Raw genomic sequence first — 22,383 nt, 5'->3', positions numbered from 1 at the left:
AGCTGCAAAAAACCGCTCACCGTGCATTATTTTATTTTATTCTATTTTATTTTATTTTGCGCTCTGCTCTGCAAAATCCCAGAACTTGCCCCGGCTTGCAGCAGAGGTCAGAGAGGCGGAACGAGCCTGTGCTCTCCTCGCTCCTGCCGGCAGGTGGCGCTGCGCAGTCATCCCTTAGAAAAGAACGGCGCGCGGGAGAGACAGCCACCACAAGAATAAACGCCGGCGGACGGGGCCAGCTCGCGCATGCGCGACCATTAAGGGCTCCCGGTCCGGAGCAGCTCTGCGGCTCTCCTCCCGGGACGAGGCGCAGAAGTTGCGCGGTCGGGCGCAATCGGCTCTTTCTCTCGACAGCCTCGTTCTGCAATCTCAGCTGAAGGCAGAGTTAACCCCATCCTGCCCGGCATGCACTGTGAAGAGCTGGGGATTGCAGAAGCCCTGGGATGAATATATTGGGGCGGGGGGGGGGGGCGAGATCCTGCAATATTTTTTAATTAAGGGGAGCAAACTAGGAGGCTTTGGTGATGCTGGCGAGCAGCAGGATGCTGGAGAAGGGAGGGCAGAGGAGCAGGGGCCGCTGAGAAAGTTGGCAACTTTCTATTTTTATGGAGTATTTTTATTAATTTTCCAAAAATAACAAAAATAAAACAACAATACAAATTCAAAACCAAACCAAAAAACTGACTTCCCCCTAGTCCCTTGGCTCCATTATTTTTCAACATACCACATGTCCACTGTAAATTAAAAAACCATTAAAATTACTTATGGTCCATTCATAACAAAATTACAAGTAGTTCTTTGTTGTTTAGTTGTTTAGTCGTGTCCGTCTCTTCGTGACCCCCTGGACCAGAGCACGCCAGGCGCTCCTGTCTTCCACTGCCTCCCGCAGTTTGGTCAAACTCATGCTGGTAGCTTCGAGAACACCGTCCAACCATCTTGTCCTCTCTTGTCCCCTTCTCATTGTGCCCTCCATCTTTCCCAACATTCTCTTCTCATGAGGTGGCCAAATTCTTGGAGCCTCAGCTTCAGGATCTGTCCTTCCAGTGAGCACTCAGGGCTGATTTCCTTCAGAATGGAGAGGTTTGATCTTCCTGCAGTCCATGGGACTCTCAAGAGTCTCCTCCAGCACCAGAATTCAAAAGCATCCATTCTTCGGCGATCAGCCTTCTTTATTGTCCAGCTCTCACTTCCATACATCACTACTGGGAAAACCAGAGCTTTAACTATATGGACCTTTGTTGGCAAGGTGATGTCTCTGCTTTTTAAGATCCTATCTAAGTAAAGGTAAAGGTTAAAGGTAAAGGGACCCCTGACCATTAGGTCCAGTCGTGGCCGACTCTGGGGTTGCGGCGCTCATCTTGCTTTACTGGCCAAGGGAGCCGGCGTACAGCTTCTGGGTCATGTGGCCAGCATGACTAAGCCGCTTCTGGCGAACCAGAGCAGCGCACGGAAACGCCGTTTACCTTCCCGCCGGAGTGGCACCTATTTATCTACTTGCACTTTGACGTGCTTTCAAACTGCTAGGTTGGCAGGAGCAGGGACTGAGCAATGGGAGCTCACCCCGTCGCAGGGATTCGAACTACACAAAGCTTTCAAAGTATGCATTAAACATTTCCTCATTTAAAAAAACAAAAACAAAGTCCTTTTTCTTTCTTGGGTTTTGCAAAATGTCTTTTGACCCGTGCACAGACATGCAAGTGTTAGAGTTGGTTTTTTGCATGAACTTGTATCGGTTTTTGTGTTTTGTTTTTTGAGTGGCAAGCGGCTAATTCAATAGGAAGCAGAGATGGTTGTTGCACCCCCTTTGGCTAAGCCAATGGGGCTCCCAGCACAGCCAACACAGCCCCCCAATGTCCCGCCCCCATGTCATATGACCTCAGCCACCAGCTGTCTCTATGCTGCAAAAGTGGACTTTACTCCAACTTAAGAGCAGCTGAATCTGAGTGAAAGCAGCCCTGCTAAGAGGTACACTTATTCTTTCCAAATTAAGATTTCATTCCGTTTCCTTAAGTGTCTCGAGACAGGCCGGCAGGCAAAAAGAAAACCTTCCCTTTCTTTTTGCAGAAGGATAAATTTCCCTTCCATCGAGCCTCAAATGCAAAATTGTCTGTTCCCCTGAAGCAGCCAAGAATTCTATTGTGCTGTCCGGCTGTTCTCTTGGCCTCTTTCAAGATCCCTTCCTGCCCTTTGTTTTTGTTTTTTTAAAAATTATTTTTTATTAACAATTTCAGCAAAACAAAAACTTCAAAATATACCATATTCATTATTTTCCCCCATTAAACCCTCCCCATCCAGACTTCCCTCAGCTCCTCTCTCTGATTTCGTAGCACATATTATTCTCTGCATGTTATAAACTTGTACATATCCTTACATTATCTCAGTTACAGATAGGTAGCCGTGTTGGTCTGCCATAGTCAAAATAAAAAAAATCCTTCCAGTAGCACCTTTAAGACCAACTAAGTTAGTTCTTGGTATGAGCTTTCGTGTGCAAGCACACTTCTTCAGATACCTGTATCTGAAGAAGTGTGCTTGCACACGAAAGCTCATACCAAGAACTAACTTAGTTGGTCTTAAAGGTGCTACTGGAAGGATTTTTTTATTCTTACATTATCTATCTATCATGTTATCAACCAATAAATTTGTGTATGTTTATTCAAACCCTGCCAAGGAGTTCCAGTTCATTTTGTTGTCTTTTTAGATAATTTGTAAAAAGCTCCCATTCTTCCTTAAAGTCCCAGTTGTCCTTGTCTCGCAGTTTGTATGTCAATTTAGCCAGTTCTGCATAAGTCATCAATTTTTCTTGCCACTGTTCTTTCGTGCCCTTCTTCTGCTTTGCACTGGGGTTCAGAGAACAAGATCAGCAGGAGAGTTTTCCGATAAGATTTTTGTGTCTTCTCAAAGCTCAGTGACACGAGGTGATACGGATGCTTATCTTGTCTCTCAAGGAGGAGGAGACGAGTTGGTGGGCACCCAACATAATTATAATTATAATTATATTATTTATAGCCTGCCCATCTGGCTGGGTTGCCCAGTGGCTAATAGGCTACGTTGGGCAAAAGATTCCTGCACTGCCTCAGGGTTGCATTGGATCAGGCATCCCCAACCTTCGGCCCTTCAGATGTTTTGGACTACAATTCCCATCATCCCTGACCACTGGTCCTGTTAGCTAGGGATCATGGGAGTTGTAGGGCCAAACATCTGGAGGGGCGCAAGTTGGGAATGCCTGCATTAGATCATGGGTAGGCAAGCTAAACTTTTCCCAGACCCTGCAAATTTTACAGACTTCTACCATGTCAACTTCAGGCCCAATTGCCTTCCGGACAGTCCAGGAATCGCCGCATGGATCGCCAGCATGCGCATTCTTTCCCTCTCCCTCACGCGGCGGCGACACCACCGCCTCCTCCCTCCCTCCTCCTGGCTTCTCCCTGCCCTGCCTAGAGGAGGAATGGGGCTGGGCTTTGTTGGTGCCAGCATCAGCAGCGCTCGAGCGGCCGCCATTTTAAGCAGTCCCTCTCCGGAGCCCTTTCACACGCCACTCATCATCCCGCCACCACTGTCGGCCCCTGCAGCTCGCAAGACACAGGTAAACAGCAACCGGGGCTCGTGGTGCTCTTGCATCATCACCCCCCCCCCCGCCAAATATAGTCTCCCCACAAGGTCTGAGGGACAGTGGACTGGCCCTCTGCTGAAACAGTTTGCTGACCCCTGTATTGGGTGAATCCCTGTGGTCCCTTCCACAAGGCTTATGCCCTGCGGCAAAAAATTATATGTTGCCTGAGTGAATAATAATAATAATTTATTATTTATACCCCACCCATCTGGCCAGGTTTCCCCAGCCACTCTGGACGGCTTCCAACAGAATATTAAAATACTGTAATGCATCAAACATTAAAAGCTTCCCTAAACAGGGCTGCCTTCAGATGTCTTCTAAATGTCAGGTTGTTGTTTTTCTCTTTGACATCTGGTGGGAGGGCGTTCCACAGGGCAGGTGCCACTACCAAGAAGGCCCTCTGCCTGGTTCCCTGTAATTTGGCTTCTTGCAGGGAGGGAACCGGCAGAAGCCCCTCAGAACTGGACCTCCGTGTCCGGGCTGAACGATGGAGGTGGAGACGCTCCTTCAGGTATACTGGACCGAGGCCGTTTAGGGCTTTTAAGATCAGCATCAACACTTTGAATTGTGCTTGGAAACAGACTGGGAGTCAACGTAGGTCTTTCAGGACCGGTGTTATGTGGTCCCGGCGGCCACTCCCAGTCACCAGTCTAGCTGCCGCATTCTGGATTAGTTGTAGTTTCTGGGTCACCTTCAAAGGTAGCCCCACATAGAGCACATTGCAGTAGTCCAAGCAAGAGATAACCAGACCATGCACCACTCTGGCGAGACAGTCTGCAGGCAGTGAGGGTCTCATCCTGCGTACCAGACGGAGCTGGTAGACAACCGCCCTGGACACAGAATTGACCTGCGCCTCCATGGACAGCTGCGAGTCCAAAATGACTCCCAGGCTGCACACCTGGTCCTTCAGGGGCACAGTTACCCCATTCAGGGCCAGGAAGTCCTCCACACCTGCCCACCTCCTGTCCCCCCAAAACAGTACTTCTGTCTTGTCAGGATTCAACCTCAGTCTGTTAGCCACCATCCATTCTCTGACCAAGTGAAGAGTAGCTTCCATACTGAGTATGCAGGATAAAGCTATCAACTGTTGCTAGCCACGAATATTGTGTTCTGTGCCTCCATTTGGAGGCATTATGCTGGCTGTTTAGAGAACAGGCAGGTAAAACTTGACATGGTAGAAATCTGTAAAATTTGCAGGGTCTGGGGCAAGTGGATAGGGAAGGGGTCGGTCCGTCACCCCCCACTCATATCACTAGAACCCAATGAAGCAGAATTTTGAACCTTTGGGAGAGGTTAAACTATGGAACTCCCTGCCACTGGAAGCAGCGATGTCCACCAACTTGGGTGGCTTTAAAAGAGGATCGGGCAAATTTGTGGAGGAGGAAAGGGCTACAGCAGCGGCAACGGAGGGATCCCAGCACCGTCCGTACAGCGCTGGAGCAGCACTTGCGGTAAGCTGCTATACAGCACATGTGCGGCGTCGCTACGTACGATGCATGCATCATATGTAGCAACACCGCACATGCACCCTACGTCGTGAAACCTGCCCCGGGTGTCACGACGCCTTCCTTCGCCTCTGCTCCACAGTCAGAGGCAGCAATGTTCTAAGTATCACTTTCTGGAAATGACAGGAGTAGAGTGTGGCTCTTGTGCTCAGATCCTGCTCAGATGCCGCTTGCTGGTTCACCACTGAGAGAACAAGATGCTGGCCTAGATGGGCCATTTGCCTTTCCCAGCAGGCTCTTCTGATCAGAGAATTGTAGAGTTGGACCAGGGCCTTCTCAGTGATGGCTCCGACCTGGTGGAATGCTCTGTCCCAGGAGACCAGGGCCCTGCAGGATATAACCTCCTTCTGTCGGGCCTGTAAGACAGAGCTATTCCGCCTGGCCTTTAATTTGAATTCAGCCTGATCTTTTATTTCCCTTCTCTTCCCTCCCCCTCCCCTTTTATGAAGATCACCCGCTCTGAGACCCCATGGCTATTTCTCCCCTGGCCTCCTCGCTGGCCCAAGTAGGACCAATTCAGCCAGCTAGCCCTGGGGGATTATCTAATTGATTTTTGAATTTTATTGTTATTCATGTTTTTATACCGTATTTTATGCTGCTTTTAAAGAGTGTTTTAAAGAGTTTTAAATTTGTTGTTAGCCGCCCTGAGCCCGTTTTTCGAAAAATAAAAATAATAAGATATTTATTTATTTATTTATTATTTTTATTATCATCATCATCATCTAGTCCAACCCAGCTCTCCCAAATGGGGATTGAACCTGCAACCTTGTCATTATTGGCACCACACTCTAACCGACTGAGCGATGCAGGCTGATTCTTCTGAACTACAACTCCCATCATCCCTGACCACTGGTCCTGTTAGCTAGGGGTGATGGGAGTTGTAGTCCCAAAACATCTGGGGGGGCGAGTTTGCCTATGCCTGATCTAGCCCAACCCTCTGCAATGCAGGAATATGCAGCTGTCCCAAATGGGATCAAACCGGCAACCTTGTTGTTATCAGCACCACGCTCTAAGCTATGCAGGCTGATTCAGCTGAATGACAGCTCCCATCATCCCTGACCACTAGCCATGCCTGCTAGGGTTGATGGGAGTTGTAGTTCCGCATCACCTGGAGGGCCAGTGGTTCCCTGCTTTGGGTTTAGACCTTGCATGTCAGGAAGGAGGCTGTGGCCACCGGCAGGCAGGTCAGACATTAAACCAGGATCTGGTGATAGCTGCAACCTTGGGGTTATTGCCACCACGCTCTGATAGCACCAGCTGAGCTTTCCATTTGGGTGCTGCGCTGTGGGTTAAAGCACAGAGCCTAGGGCTTGCTGATCAGAAGGTCGGCGGTTCAAATCCCCGCAACGGAGTGAGCTCCCGTTGCTCTGTCCCAGCTCCTGCCAACCTAGCAGTTCGAAAGCACGTCAAAGTGCAAGTAGATAAATAGGTACCACTCCGGCGGGAAGGTAAATGGCATTTCCATGTGCTGCTGTGGTTCGCCAGAAGCGGCTCAGTCATGCTGGCCACATGACCCAGAAGCTGTACGCCAGCTCCCTCGGCCAGTAAAGCAAGATGAGCGCCGCAACCCCAGAGTCGTCCGCAACTGGACCTAATGGTCAGGGGTCCCTTTACCTTTAAGCATCCTTTGTGCCATTCGCGCGGGTCTTCTGCCAAGTTTCTCCTCCTGACAGATGTGGACTGGGAGACCCGTGGGAGAGCTGCCGAGCCCGGCGTTCACTGTGGACCTGGACACGGCGAAGAGGAATGCCGAGAAGATGAGGGACCGCTGCAAGGCCCTGGGTGTGGTCTTGAGGCCCCACATGAAAACCCACAAAACGCTGTGAGTGGCGCCATAGTGGATTGTAATAATAAATTACAGGAGGGGTGGAGAGAGAGATCACATTACCATCTCGCTTGGAATTTGGCAGGTCAAGTACAGTGGTACCTTGGTTCTCTTTTTTTTATATACCGTATTTTTCGCTCTATAACACGCACCCAACCATAACACGCACGTAGTTTTTAGAGGAGGAAAACAAGAAAAAAATATTCTAAACGAAACAGTGGAGGTATGATTTTTGTGGTTCATGCTGTGGCCACAGACATGTGATCTGACGGTGAGTTTGGAGTAGCCCAATGCAAAAATCCTGAGGATCCATGTGGATCCATGCTTTGTAACCACGTTTTTGCACCACTGCGGCTCCAGGCAACAGTGGGTGCATGATTTTTTTGGTGCAAGATGTAGCCATGGACATGCTATGTGATCTGATGGTGAATTTGGGGTGACCCAGTGCAAAAATCCTGAGGATCCATGTGGATCCGTGCTTTGTATCCACGTTTTAAGTGTGGAGGGAAGGAAAAGCACTCAAGGGACAAGGAACACGCGTGGGGTGGGTGGAGAAGGATGCTGCTAGTAATGCAGAAGAGGAGTATAAGAGGAGAAGGCTCCTCACCTCTCCCACTTTGCTCCTTTAAAGCAAGCAGGCTCTGCTTTTCTTCCTCCTCCCCGCTCATCCCCGACTTAGCGAGCTGAAAAACTTTGCTGCTATGTAGCGAGCTGAGTGGGGAGGAGAGAGGGACAGAGAGCCTGCTTGCTTTAAAGGAACCAACCGGAAAGGAGCCGCTTACACTCGTGTAAGCGGCTCCTCTCCTCTCCCGCTTTGCTCCTTTAAAGAAGCAGACTCTCTGTCCCTCTCTCCTCCCCACTCAGCGGCTTCTCTCCCGCTTTGCTGTTTCAAAGCGAGCCACAGAGGAGGGAAGGAAGGGGAACCATGGATCCTCTGCTCACGACTGCAGCAGATCACCCCCGCCACCCGTAGGCATTCCCTCCATAACACGCACAGACATTTCCCCTTACTTTCTAGGAGGAAAAAAGTGAGTGTTATGGTGCAAAAAATACGGTATATATAATTTTTATTAATTTCAACATACCAATTATTATACATTCCACAGAACTTCCCATCTTATACAATCTTTTTGGACTCTGATGATCCACCATTTTTATCATTTCTTCTGCATTTCTTAAATTCTATTGCCTTTAATTATCTTAACACAATATACCTCTTTAACCATTTTTGCAATAATTCAAATAATTTACCTCACAAAACTTCTTGCAAACCTACAAACGTAATCTGGTCATCACAATTACTTTTCAAATAGTACGTAAATTTACACCAGTCTTCTGTGAATCTCTGGTCCCACAGGTTTCGAATTCTGCCGGTTAGTTTATCCAATTCTGCATAGTCCATCAATTTCATCCTCCGTTCTTCTTTTGTCAGTAATTCTTCGTGCTTCCATTTTTGTGGTACCTTGGTTCTCAAACGCCTTGGTACTCAAACAACTTGGAACACAAACACCGCAAACCTGGAAGTATGTGTTCCGGTTTGCGAACTTTTTTTGGAAGCCAAACATGCTCCGTTTTGAGTGTTACGCTTCCGATTTGGGTGTCACGCTTCCATTTTGAGTGTTATGCTGAGGTCTGCCTGTTTTTGCTATGTATTTTGTGTTTTTGTGGCTCCTTTTCGTTTTGTTTTTGTGATTGTGTGGAACTCAGTTCAGCTACTGATTGATTGATTGATTGATTGACTGCAATACATTGTTTATTGCTTTCGTTTTATGGATCAGTGGTCTCGTTAGATTGTAAAATCCATGTTAAATTTCTGTTTTAGGGGTTTTTAAAAATCTGGAACGGATTAATCCGTTTTGCATTACAGCGCGCCTTGGTTTTGGAACGCTTTGGTTTTGGAACGGACTTCCAGAACGAATTAAGCTTGAGAACCAACGTACCACTGTAAATCGAATTCTGAATCCTGAAAAAGGAACCGGATATCGAAATCCCGCACCTACGGCTTGAAATCTGCTCCAAATTTTGCAAAGCTTGCCTCCCAATCTTCGCGTATTACCCTATCATTTGTTTATAATCATCCTTTTATAGCCCAAAGGCTACCGCCACCCTGCCCCTTGCTTTTTTGCAGGAATTTTGTATCTTGACTCGCCAGATCTGTTCCACATTTTGCTAATCTGCTGGGAGACTGAGCAGCCTGTGGATTCCTTGTCTGGGTTTCCCGAAATGACTCGGTAATTGGTCTCTCATGCATAGGAGAAAAGATAGGTTGCGCATTGTGTTGCCGCCTGAGAAGGAAATTCCCAAGGATTTATTGCATTTCTATCCTTTTACCCAGTCTATTAAGTCTCCTTTTTCAATACCTTTTATCAAATTATATTACAAGTGCTAATCCAATCCTACTAACATTTTTAAATGTTTGCAATGCCCCTTCCTATATTCTGTAAGGTTAATCCATTCATTCCTATTTTTTTTTGTCTTCTTGGTGTCTAATCTTCCCAGTCAATTTCGACGAAGAAAAGCCTTTATGGTTTTGCGGATCCAGTTTATGGCAGTGGTGTAACGTGGGTTGCCAGGGCCCGGGGCTGCTACGGAGTGTGTGTGGAGTATGCATGGAAAGAGTAGAAGGGAAGTCACTGATACCTTAAGGATGTAAAAACGAGTACAGTAGTACCTTGGTTCTCAAACGTAATCCGTTTTGGAGGTCCGTTCCAAAACCAAAGCGTTCCAAAAACAAGGCATGGTTTCCCATAGAAAGTAATGCAAAACGGATTAATCCATTCCAGACTTTTAAAAACAACCCCTAAAACAGCAATTTCACATGAATTTTACTCTCTAACAAGACCATTGATCCATAAAATGAAAGCAATAAACAATGTACTGCAGTCACACAATCAATCCATCAGTAGCTGAACTGGGCTCCACACAGTCACAAAACAAAACGAAAAAGAGCCACAAAAACAGAAATGCAAAATAAAGAGGAAAAACAGACAGACCTCAGCGTAACACTCAAATCGGAAGTGTAAGACTCAAAACGGAGCACGTTCGACTTCCGAAAAACGTTCGCAAACCGGAACACCTACTTCCGGGTTTGTAATATTTGGGTTCCATGTTGTTTGAGTACCAAGGCGTTTGAGAACCAAGGTACCACTGTACTTTAAATTGTAAATATTATAGGGGGAAATGAATATATATAATAATTGTAATTGCTTTCTTCCCTCAGGGAGGGTGGAAGTCTCGTGACCGGAGGCACCCTGAGGAAGATTGTGGTGTCCACGTTGGCCGAAGGCCGGTTCTTCGCCGATGGCGGCTTTGACGACATCCTCTACGCCTACCCTCTGCCTTTTGACAAGGTGGAAGAGTGTGCAGCCTTGGCCGAGAGGCTGGATGCTTTCCATGTCCTCGTGGACAGCCACGCGGCACTGTCCCTCCTGAAGAAGAGGCCCTTGAGCCATGGGAAACGCTGGAAAGTGTGGCTGAAAATCGACTGCGAAAACCACCGAGGTACCGGGGGCTCTTGCCGGGGGCAGGCCAGCACCCGCTCTGCCAGGGTGCCTGGCGCAGGGCATCTCATTTTGGGGGGGCGGAACTTAATACTAGGGACGTGGGTGGCGCTGTGGGTTAAACCACAGAGCCTAGGTGTGATGGCCTGGGAATCCGATTCAGAGGCTGAACCGGAGGAATCCCAGCCTGCACAGGAGTCCCCGCCTCCAGGACCGGCTGAGCCGGGGCAGGGCCTTGATTCTGATGCGCCTGCACCTGTGCCGGATCCTCAGGAGCAGGGACCAGGTGAATCCACTCTGGCTCCGGAGGCGATTGAGGACGCATTGCCTACAGGTGCGCCTCTCCCAGCCCTGTCAGGGGAAAGTGAGTCTCCCCCTGGGTCCAGTAACTCACCGGCCTCTCCTGAGCTGCAGAGGCTCAGGGCAGAGAGGCGGAGGGACCTGGTTTCTCCCAGGAGGAGTGCTCGCCTTAAAGCCAGGAGAGGCGGGTCACCTCGGGGCCGGGACCGCCCCTGGCCTCAAAGAACCTAGCAGTTCAAAAGCACAAAGTGCAAGTAGATAAATAGATACCACTCCGGCGGGAAGGTAAACGGCGTTTCCATGCGCTGCTCTGGTTTGCCAGAAGCGGCTTAGTCCTGCTGGCCACATGACCCGGAAGCTGTATGCTGGCTCCCTCGGCCAATAAAGCGAGGACTTAATTACTGTGAAAGCAGTAAGGGTGTGCTTAGTTTTTCCCACATGGTTTTTCCCATTTGGGCTTTATTTCTGTTAAATAAATCATGACACGGAGTAATATGTCATTGTTACGATATAGAAGCAATGCGGCCGCGAGCTGGTAGCTTGAAAGCAAAACATAATGGGAATGTTGGGACTGTTCCGTGGGAAACAGAGGGACAGTCAATTCACAGTGCAGAGGGCACCGGAATTAGCTCAGAGTGTAATATGAGCTGTACAGGAAGTACAGGAGGAGTTTGTCTCTCGACTGCTGAAGCTTGAAGAGAGCAGTCATGATTTCTGTAACGCTGCAAAGACAGAAATAAAGGCATGTAAATACGTTTCTGTCTATCTCTTTCCCCTGCCTGGGGGGGCAGGAAAGAGGGGGTGTGTTCTTCTCACGCTGAGAAGGATCGCCTATCGCGACCTCTGCCTGGATCCTGCTGGGGAATGCAGACAGGGAGGTCAACAGGTCAACAGGAGATCAAGCTGGAGAGTGGCCAGTTTCTCCTGATAAAGGCTTGATTCCCAACAGTCATGTGTCATTGTTCGTCTGAGGTTGCATTTACCTAGTTTTAAGACCTGCTAAGGAACAAGTGGCTGTTAATCATGTTCTGATCTGTACAACCACAGAATTCAAAGAGGGCGCGTTTTCTTTTCCCCACGACCATATTAACGAAACCAAAATATCTTTTGAATTCTCCGGTCGTGTTGCGACTTTTGAGCACCCCTCTCATTTTGGGAAGTCAGAAGTTGAACAATTTAGCACCCCTTTCATGCAGCTACGTAGCTCAGCCCATGGAGAGGCAAACTAAGGCTCGAGGGCCGGATCCGGCCCAATCGCCTTCAAATCCGGCCCGTGGACGGTCCAGGAATCAGCATGTTTTTACATGAGTAGAATGTGTCCTTTTATTTAAAATGCATCTCTGGGTTATTTGTGGGGCATAGGAATTCGTTCATTATTATTTTTGTCAAAATATAGTCCAGTCCCTCACAAGGTCTGAGGGACAGTGGACCGGCCCCCTGCTGGAAAAGTTTGCATGAGTTTCTTAATCTCAGGGTTGTGTGGGTCGAGCCCCATGTTGGGCAAAACATCCTTGCATTGCTGGAGGAAGGGACTATATGATTCTCCCTTCCAGCTCTACGATTCTATGGACTCCCCATGCATGGCGGAGCCTGGGGGTTTGGGGTGGGGCTTGGAGACAAGGGGCGGAGCCACAGCTTCCTCCTCCTCACTGCTGCTTGTGGAACTCAACTGGGAGGAGGATAGAAGCAAACATGGGACAACTCCTGCAATCGTTGGCTCTGTGGCGCCCCCTTGTTGTTGTTGTTGTTTAGTCGTTTAGTCGTGTCTGCCTCTTCGTGACTCCCTGGACCAGAGCACGCCAGGCACTCCTGTCTTCCACTGCCTCCCGCAGTTTGCTCAAACTCATGCTGGTAGCTTCCAGAACACTGTCCAACCATCTTGTCCTCTGTCGTCCCCTTCTCCTTGTGCCCTCCATCTTTCCCAACATCAGGGTCTTTTCCAGGGAGTCTTCTCTTCTCATGAGGTGGCCAAAGTCTTGGAGCCTCAGCTTCAGGATCTGTCCTTCCAGTGAGCACTCAGGGCTGATTTCCTTCAGAATGGAGAGGTTTGATCTTCTTGCAGTCCATGGGACTCTCCAGAGTCTCCTCCAGCACCAGAATTCAAAAGCATGCATTCTTCGGCAATCAGCTTTCTTTATGGTCCAGCTCTCACTTCCATACATCACTACTGGGAAAACCAGAGCTTTAACTATACGGACCTTTGTTGGCAAGGTGATGTCTCTGCTTTTTAAGATGCTGTCTAGGTTTGTCATCGCTTTTCTCCCAAGAAGCAGGCGTCTTTCAATTTCGTGACTGCTGTCACCATCTGCAGTGATCATGGAGCCCAAGAAAGTAAAATCTCTCACTGCCTCCATTTCTTCCCCTTCTATTTGCCAGGAGGTGATGGGCCCAGTGGCCATGATCTTCGTTTTTTTGATGTTGAGCTTTGGACCATATTTTGCGCTCTCCTCTTTCACCCTCATTAAAAGGTTCTTTAATTGCTCCTCACTTTCTGCCTTCAATGTTGTGTCATCTGCATATCGGAGGTTGTTGATATTTCTTCTGGCAATCTTAATTCCGCCTTGGGATTCATCGAGCCCAGCCTTTCGCATGATGAATTCTGCATATAAGTTAAATAAGCAGGGAGACAATATACAGCCTTGCCGTACTCCTTTCCCAGTTTTGAACCAATCAGTTGTTCCATATCCAGTTCTAACTGTAGCTTCTTGTCCCACATAGAGATTTCTCAGGAGACAGATGAGGTGATCAGGCACTCCCATTTCTTTAAGAACTTGCCATAGTTTGCTGTGGTTGACACAGTCAAAGGCTTTTGCATAGTCAATGAAGCAAAAGTAGATGTCTTTCTGGAACTCTCTCGCTTTCTCCATAATCCAGCGCATGTTTGCAATTTGGTCTCTGGTTCCTCTGCCCCTTCGAAATCCAGCTTGCACTTCTGGGAGTTCGCAGTCCACATACTGCTTGAGCCTGCCTTGTAGAATGGATATTGCCATAGTTTGCTTTCCGCCCTATCAAGTCCCAACGGGCACCAGCCAGAAAACTTGTTCCTTACCTCTCCCATCCCTTTTTCTCTGCTTTAATTCCAGCCGGCCTGAGGCATTCGGACCCCGCTGCCCTGGAGCTTGCCAAGGCCATCGCAGAAGGGGCCACCGAACTGGCGGGGATATACGCACACTGCGGCAATTCCTACAGCTGCCACGGAGCGTCCGAAATCCAGTCCGTGGCTCGCACCACCACTGCGCTGACCCTGAAGTTCATGGACCAGTGAGTGCTTTTAAGCCTTAATTCTCTTGCAGGATATATTTATTGATTTGCTGCTTTAAATATCCCACCTTTTCCCCTCTAAGGAGCTCAAGGCGGCGTACACTGTTTATTTAGTCCCCACAACAACCCTGTTAGGTAGGTCAAACTGAGACGCAGCGGCTGCCTAATAATAATAATAATAATAATAATAATAATAATAATACAGTCTTACCTCGGGTTGAATGTGCTTTGGGTTGTGCACATTCGAGTTGCGCTCCGCGGCAACCTGGAAGTAACAGAGCGCATTACTTCCGGGTTTCGCCGCTCGCACATGCGCAGACGCTCAAAATGACGTCACGCGCATGCGCGGAAGCGGCAAAACGTGACCCGCGCAGACGTGCCGTCGCGGCTTATGTTGCGTTCAGGATGTGAACGGGGCTCCGGAACGGATCCCGTTCGCATCCCGAGGTACCACTGTAATAATAATAATTTATTATTTATACCCCGCCCATCTGGCTGGGTCTCCCCAGCCACTCTGGGCGGCTTCCAACAAAGTATTAAAATACAGTGGTCTGTTAAACATTAAAAGCTTCCCTAAACAGGGCTGCCTTCAGATGTCTTCTAAATGTCAGGTAGTTATTCTTCTCTTTGACATCTGGTGGGAGGGCATTCCACAGGGCGGGCGCCACCACCAAGAAGGCCCTCTGCCTGGTTCCCTGCAACCTTGCTTCTTGCAGTGAGGGAACCGCCAGAAGGCCCTTGGCGCTGGACCTCAGCGTCCGGGCAGAACAATGGTGGTGGAGACACTCCTTCAGGTATACTGGACCGAGACTGTTTAGAGTTTCAAGGTCAGCACCAACACTTTGAATTGTGCTCGGAAACGTACTGGGAGCCAATGTAGGTCTTTCAAGACCAGTGTTATGTGGTCTCGGCAGCCGCCTCCAGTCACCAGTCTGGCTGCCGCATTCTGGATTAGTTGCCGTTTCCGGGTCACCTTCAAAGGTAGCCCCACATAGAGCGCATTGCAGTATCTCTCGCTTGGATTACGAAGGTCACCCAGTGAGCTTCAGCACTGAAGGAGGATTCGAACTCAAGTCTGATATACTTCCGCCACTCTGGCTTTGAGCCACTAGGAGCTGCCGTGGCTGAGTTGGGCCCAAACTCCGTCTTGCCCTAGTTTAACAGAGCAAGGGGAGTAGCTGGCCGGATCTGGAGCAGGCAAACAATGGCGCCCAGGATCCGGTCCAATACCGGCTAGCAGGCATGACAAGGCAGCAGGATCCTGTGATCCTATAGAATCATAGAACTGTAGAGTTCGCAATCTCAACCTTAGGATTCCACATGTTAACGCTCTTTGATTGCATTTCTTAACACAAGTGCGACTACAAATAGCTGAGTTGGTAGAGCACGAGGCTCTTAATCTCAGGGTCACGGGTTCGAACCCGTGTTGGGCAAGGAGAGTCCTGCATTGCAGGGGGTTGGACTACATGACCTTCAGGATCCCCGTAGAATTCTGTGTACAGTATTTTTATTTTTTAAAAAAAGAGGTGCATTTTGTGTGCTTCCTCCCCCATGTGGCCACTAGGGGGCAGTGGGCTGTCAGCATCAAAGTCCCTTATGGTCCATAGCAGAAACAACTAAGTCTGTTTTGGCTTTCATTATGTATTTTTTGTTTTTTTATATTGCATTTTATGCTGTCAACCGCGCTGAGACCTGGACGTATAGGTTGGTATACAAATTTAACAAATAGTAATACAGCTTAACAAATATCGTTGTTTCCATACAATATTCACTTAGCATTTTGACTCCCCATTCTTAACTTCCATGATGTTTCTGTTCAAATCCTTTATCTTAAACATAATACTTATTAACATATATCCTACATTACGTTCTTTTATTTTTCTCGTTCCTTTGCCATTTCCTTTGGCTGTAATATTTTCCCAGATAATCCCAAAAGGTTCTCCGCTCTTCCACGAACGTTTTTGTCTTTTGGGTCTCTTATTTTTGCCGTCCATTTTGCCGTCTCCATACAAGTCCTGTAGTTTTAAATTCCACTCCTCTTTCGCCGGAACGTCTTCCAATGTTCTCTCCCTCTCTTTGCGAGGGTATGAGAAAGTTTCCTGTTTTATTGGGGCAAATTCCTCTCAGATGTTTCCGTGGAGGTTCAGATTAGTTGCAGGCAGGAAGTGGAACACAGTTTAGGGGCAGGAGGAGGGATGGCGGAGTGGGGGGGGGAGAGGAGAATAAAGCAAGGGGGGGTGCAGACACAATACTTTCCAGGCCAGGCCTTTAAATCACCCACATGCAAAGCAGACGGGAAAGAGGGGGATTTGACGGAGAGACCACCGTCCTCCAGAACGCACCTCCTTTTCCAGCCGTTGGAAGTTCAGAGCCTTTGATGTGAGCTTTGATGTGATGGGAACTCAGAGCATCAGGTGGGACATCGTACCCTCCAACATTTCTCTGGTGAAAACAGGGACGTCCCGTTCCAAAATGATAATTTTTGCTACTTAGACCCCACACATCTTACTGGGTTGCCCCAGCCGCTCTGGGCAGCTTCCAACATATATATAAAAGACATAATTAAACGTTAAAAAAACCCCAAACTTCCCCATACAGGATTGCCTTCAGACAAGTCAGGGGTCAGATAACTCCATACCCTCCAAAATTTCCCCTGTGAAAATAGGGGCATCCTATCATACCCTCCAACATTTATCTGATGAAAACAGGGACGTCCCGTTCTGTCATGATAATTTTTGCTGTTTATACCCCACACATCTTACTGGGTCGCCCCAGCCACTCTGGGAAGCTTCCAACATATATAAAAAGCTACCCTGGGCAGCTTCCAGTATGTGTAAAAACATAATAAAATGTCAGACATTAAAACCTACCCGATACAGGGCTGCCTTAAAAAAAAAATAAAAGAATTTTTAAAAAATTAAACGTTAAAAAACCCAAAACTTCCCCATACAGGATTGCCTTCAGATGGCTCGGGGGTCAGATAACTCCATACCCTCCAACTTTTCTCCAGTGAAAATAGGGACGTCCTAAGGAAAAGTGCCTGTTGTCTTTGTCCATGGAGTTTTCTTGGCAGGGATACTGGAGTGGCTTGCCGGTTCCTGCTCCAGGTGGATCACGTTTGGTCAAAACTCTCCACTATGACTTGTCCATCTTGAGTGGCCCTGCATGGCATAATTCATAGCTTCTCTGAGTTGTTCAAGCCCCTTCTCCACAGCAAGGCACTGATCCATGAAGGGGATTGATTCAAAATGGGGAAAGGAGTACAACAAGGCTGTATATTGTCTCCCTGCTTATTTAACTTATATGCAGAATTCATCATGCGAAAGGCTGGGCTGGATGAATCCCGAGCCGGAATTAAGATTGCCGGAAGAAATATCAACAACCTCAGATATGCAGATGACACAACCTTGATGGCAGAAAGTGAGGAGGAATTAAAGAACCTCTTAATGAGGGTGAAAGAGGAGAGCGCAAAATATGGTTTGAAACTCAACATCAAAAAAACAAAGATCATGGCCACTGGTCCCATCACCTCCTGGCAAATAGAAGGGAAGAAATGGAGGCAGTGAGAGATTTTACTTTCTTGGGCTCCATGATCACTGCAGATGGTGACAGCAGCCACGAAATTGAAAGACACCTGCTTCTTGGGAGAAAAGCAATGACAAACCTAGACAGCATCTTAAAAAGCAGAGACATCACCTTGCCAACAAAGGTCCGTATAGTTAAATCTGTGGTTTTCCCAGTAGTGATGTATGGAAGTGAGAGCTGGACCATAAAGAAGGCTGATCGCCGAAGAATTGATGCTTTTGGATTATGGTGCTGGAGGAGACTCTTGAGAGTCCCATGGACTGCAAGAAGATCAAACCTCTCCATTCTGAAGGAAATCAGCCCTGAGTGCTCACTGGAAGGACAGATCCTGAGGCTCCAAGACTTTGGCCACCTCCTGAGAAGAGAAGACTCCCTGTAAAAGACCCTGATGTTGGGAAAGATGGAGGGCACAAGGAGAAGGGGACGACAGAGGACGAGATAGTTGGACCGTGTTCTTGAAGCTACCAGCATGAGTTTGACTAAATTGCGGGAGGCAGTGGAAGACAGAAGTGCCTGGCGTGCTCTGGTCCAGGGGGTCACGAAGAGTCGGACATGACTAAACGACTAAACAACAACAACAAGGTATGATGTATCTGGGGGGGGGGGTCTTGAGCTACACCCCTTCTGAGATGTATGTATGATGTTCCTGGGGGTGGTCTTGATCTACAGGGTGGCAATTTCAAAAGTCCTGTGCGCCATTGTTCTGGGTTCCTCCTCCCTCCTCCGTGTGAGGGGAGCACCCTGTTGAAACAGATCAATTAAGATCAGGCTTACTAGCTGCTTTGCTTCTCAATATTCTCTGGTTGGCCTCTGTTATTTTCTCCTACCAATAGGGAACCTATGTTAGGACTCTATATGGGCTCTTGGATACCCTGTAAGGGGAAAAGGACAGATTTTGTTTACAAAATGGCTAGTAGCCATCGCTCGCTGTCTCCCTGTGGTCATCTCTTCGTCTTGTGGCAGCGAGTCCCACGGGTTAATCCTTGCACTGCCCAATGCTTGCCTCCCATCCTGGTGGCATCTCGGTGGCATTTCCCTCCAGTGGCGTAGCGTGGGGGGTGCAGGGGGGGCCGGCCGCACCGGGCGCAACATCTGGGGGTTAGGGTTAGGGGGCACAAATCCACGGGTTAGGGGGCGCAAATCCACGGGTTAGGGGGCGCAAATTACTTGCCTTGCCCCGGGTGCTGACAACCCACGCTACGCCACTGTTTCCCTCTCCCCCCCACGTGCTTATGGGTCAAAGCACTCCTGCACACAAGCCAGCTGCCCTTTACGTCCTCCACCAGTTAAAAAGGCCATAAATGCAGCTCTCTGGCTTGCTTTTACGAGGCACCCGGCTAATATTATGCTGTGTCCCTCCTCCTCCTCCTCCCTTAGTTTCAGGTGAGGGCCTTTGAATTCAGGTGAGGGCCTTTGAAGCTGCCTCTTCAAAGGCCGAGGGAAAGTTGTGGCTGATGTTTGCCAACGCAACTTGCAAACACACCCACACAAAGCCAGATCCCGGTTCACACCCTGGAGGGAATGGCTGGGGAGGTTTAGCGCATGGCTGTGAATGTGGGGAGGGTGGAGTAATTTTTTGCATTGGGGGGAGCGTACCCTCCAACATTACAATGATATACACTGAAATTCAGCCAGGGGGATTTGAGGAAGTCACTGAATAATGTTACTAAGATTGGATTAAGTATAATTAAGATGTATGTATGTATGTATTTATGTATAGATAGGTAGCCGTGTTGGTCTGCCATAGTCAAAATAAAAAAATCCTTCCAGTAGCACCTTTAAGACCAACTAAGTTAGTTCTTGGTATGAGCCTTCGTGTGCAGGCACACTTCTTCAGATACTTCTTCAGATATCTGAAGAAGTGTGCTTGCACACAAAAGCTCATACCAAGAACTAACTTAGTTGGTCTTAAAGGTGCTACTGGAAGGATTTTTGTATTTATGTATGTTTAAATTTTTTGGGAAATCAATTAAAAAAAAGAAAAATTGCTTTCTTTTATCCGTTCTGAATCTTCCAATATCCACCTTCGTTGAGGAAAGGATTCTTGGTTTGCTAAAAAACAGGTATTCTGCGCTGGGTGTCATATATTCAGAAACCATCTTCCTGGGAGTCCAGGAAGACTGGCTCCCTGCCTTACAAGCCTTTTCCCACCTGGCTTGGGCAGGCAGGGCGTGGACTGACTCCAGCTACAAAAGTTGAGACTGTTGAACAGACTCTTGGGCTGCGGTTATATTTGGAGGGTTCTTGCTGTTGGCTTTTTTGTATCTTTGTTCTAGCTCTTGTTGTGATCTGTGTGGAAATGGTTCCGTTTGGTTGTGCAATTTTTTAAAAAAATGTTTTATTTAGCTCAGATGGTGGGGAATGAGACTTTTCATTTTGGGGTTGTGGATTCGAGTCACACCTTGGGCAAAAGATTTCTGCATTGCAGGGGGTTGGACTAGATGACCGGGGGGTCCCTTCCAACTCTGCAATTCCATGACTACTTTTGTGATGCTGTAATTATGCGCTTTTTCCATGTCATAAGCCGCCTTGATCATGGTCTGAACTGCGGAAAGGCCAGGATACAAATAAAAAATTACGTGTGCATGCATGCCTATTGCTCACGATTCTATCCAATTCTGCAGAGTGTTTGAGGACTGGGACATTCGCAGGGAAACCAAAATGCTTGTCAACAAACTATTGTACTACCAACAATTACTGTGTACTTGTGAAACATGGACCACTTATAAACGCCACCTCCAACTCCTTGAAAGATTCCATCAACAGTGTCTCCGAAAAATTTTACACATCACTTGGGAAGACAGGCGAACTAATACCAGTGTATGGGAAGAAGCAAAGATCACCCATGTCAAAGCAATGATTTTTCAACATCAACTTCGTTGGACTGGTCATGTTGTGCGGATGCCGGATGATGGTCTTCCAAAGCAACTATTCTACTTCCATTAAAAATGGAAAGCGTAATGCTGGTGGTCAACAAAAGAGGTTTAAAGACTGTCTGAAGGCAAATCTTAAAAGATGTAGTATAAACACTGACAACTGGGAAACACTGGCCTGCGAGCGCTCCAATTGGAAAACAGCCTTTCCCAAAGGTGCCATGGGCTTTGAAGACACTCGAACTCAGGATGCAAGGGAGAAACGTGCTAAGAGGAAGGCACGCTTGGCAAATCCACACCGTGATCAACTCCCGCCCGGAAACCAATGTCCCCACTGTGGAAGGACGTGTGGATCTAGAATTGGCCTCTGCAGTCACTTACGGACTCATTGTTAAAACCGTGTTTATGGAAGACAATCTTACTGGACTACGAGCTATCCCCTAAACTTGTTAGTTTTTGGAGTGCTCCAAGACCATTAGTTTTTGGAGCTGAGGTATTATTATTAATTATTTTCCCCCTTTATCTTACTCAGGACCTTGATTTCCCATACAATGAACGTGGCACAAAATATTGGTATTCAAAAAGACCTTTATTTAAAAAACATAAATTAGAAAGGCATTTATTTATTCATTTAGAAAACTGAAGGTGGCTGGCTTAAGTCCTGTGGTTGGGCAACTGTCCCTGGAAAATAGGAGCACTTGGAGGGTTTGCTTTCACTGTGGGGTCCTTTTACATTACATTTCCCTCTGAATTCACGCCCCTTATCTCCAGCCAACAATAAGTGGTGGGGTGACAAAAGCAGTTGTGATTTCTTTTGATTTTCTTGGCAGCTACGTAGGCGAGATGAGCCCAAGAGCCCAGAGGGTGCAAATGTTGGCAACTCGTTTCTGTGTCCCCCGATGGCCCTGCCTGCCCCCAAACTCCAGGGGCTGCTCCCCCCCCCCCACCAAAAACTGCCTCTTTCCCCTTATTCGCCATGTCCGTTTGTGACATCACAGGGAGTTGGTAGATGTCTATGACATCACAGGGAGTCCGTTGCCAACGATCACATCTGGGGAAACATCTGCACAGCCCTCGCTGGCCTCACAATGGGAGGGCACCTCAGCAGTCATTTATTAAAAATGAGGTGTGTCCCCCCTCATTGTGAGGTCTGGGAGGGCTGTGCAGATGTTTCCCAGCTGTGGCAATTGGTTACCAACTCCCTGTGATGTCACAAGGGGGTGCAGCCCCCTCTTCCTATGACATCACTACTTAGAAATTTCCCATATAATAAAAACATGGCACAAAACGGGGATTTCTTTTCAGAAAACGTTTATTTTGTAAAAAAATTAGAAAGGCGTTTATTTAGAAAACAGGAGCTGTCTGGCTTAAGTCCTGCGGTTCTCTTCATGACTTTCACGGCTGGTCTCGGGGGAAACCTTGCTGGCTCTGGCCATCCCTGAAAGGCAAAGGCAAACAGATGAGTGGGGTGGCCACCATCCGACAGCGTCAACCCAGACTCCCCTGGCTTCCGCCTGGCAACTTCACCCCTGGCAGGCCTGCGCAATGGGCAGGCTCCCGGAGATGAAGGAAAACCAGTTTTGGTTGACAGATAGCAGCCAGCTTCATCAACCTTGCGGCCTCCGCTGGCGTCTATTTGTGAAGTCCGCTGGCTCCAGTTGAGCACCTCCATGGCTGTGCCGGGCATCTTCCCTCCTCAATTTGGCCATCCGTTTAATGTCAAGAGGCCTAGGCCTTTTGTCATTAAATGGATGGACCAAAGACATGGGTGAATGCCAGCCATGTCCACAAATAGCAGCCAGCTTCATCAGCCTTGCGGCCTCCCTTGGCGTCTATTTGTGAACACTGGCTTCACCTAGACGCCTCCACAAGCTGCCGAATGGGCAACTTTCCCTCCTCACTACCAGCTGGTCCACACCTGCAA

The 22,383-nt window shown here is 48.0% G+C and overlaps 1 protein-coding gene across 1 annotated transcript in view; it reads left to right on the top strand.

Annotated features, from left to right (window-relative positions):
• The first annotated feature begins 1,876 nt into the window (after positions 1-1,876).
• LOC308459110 (D-serine dehydratase-like) overlaps positions 1,877-22,383 on the top strand; it is a 34,617-nt gene continuing 14,110 nt past the window's right edge. The window contains exons 1-4 of the mRNA XM_080974236.1: positions 1,877-1,965; positions 6,789-6,937; positions 10,161-10,441; positions 13,824-14,001. Of these exons, the coding sequence (XP_080830362.1) occupies positions 6,789-6,937; positions 10,161-10,441; positions 13,824-14,001 (608 nt within the window). The 5' untranslated portion in view covers positions 1,877-1,965. The remainder of the gene's footprint in view (positions 1,966-6,788; positions 6,938-10,160; positions 10,442-13,823; positions 14,002-22,383) is intronic.

This window comes from Podarcis pityusensis (genome assembly GCF_964106645.2).
Source record: "Podarcis pityusensis genome assembly, chromosome: 12".
Classification (NCBI taxonomy): Eukaryota; Metazoa; Chordata; class Lepidosauria; order Squamata; family Lacertidae; genus Podarcis; species Podarcis pityusensis.
Note: the sequence above shows the minus strand (reverse complement) of the source record. Positions and strands in the feature narration are given on the sequence as shown.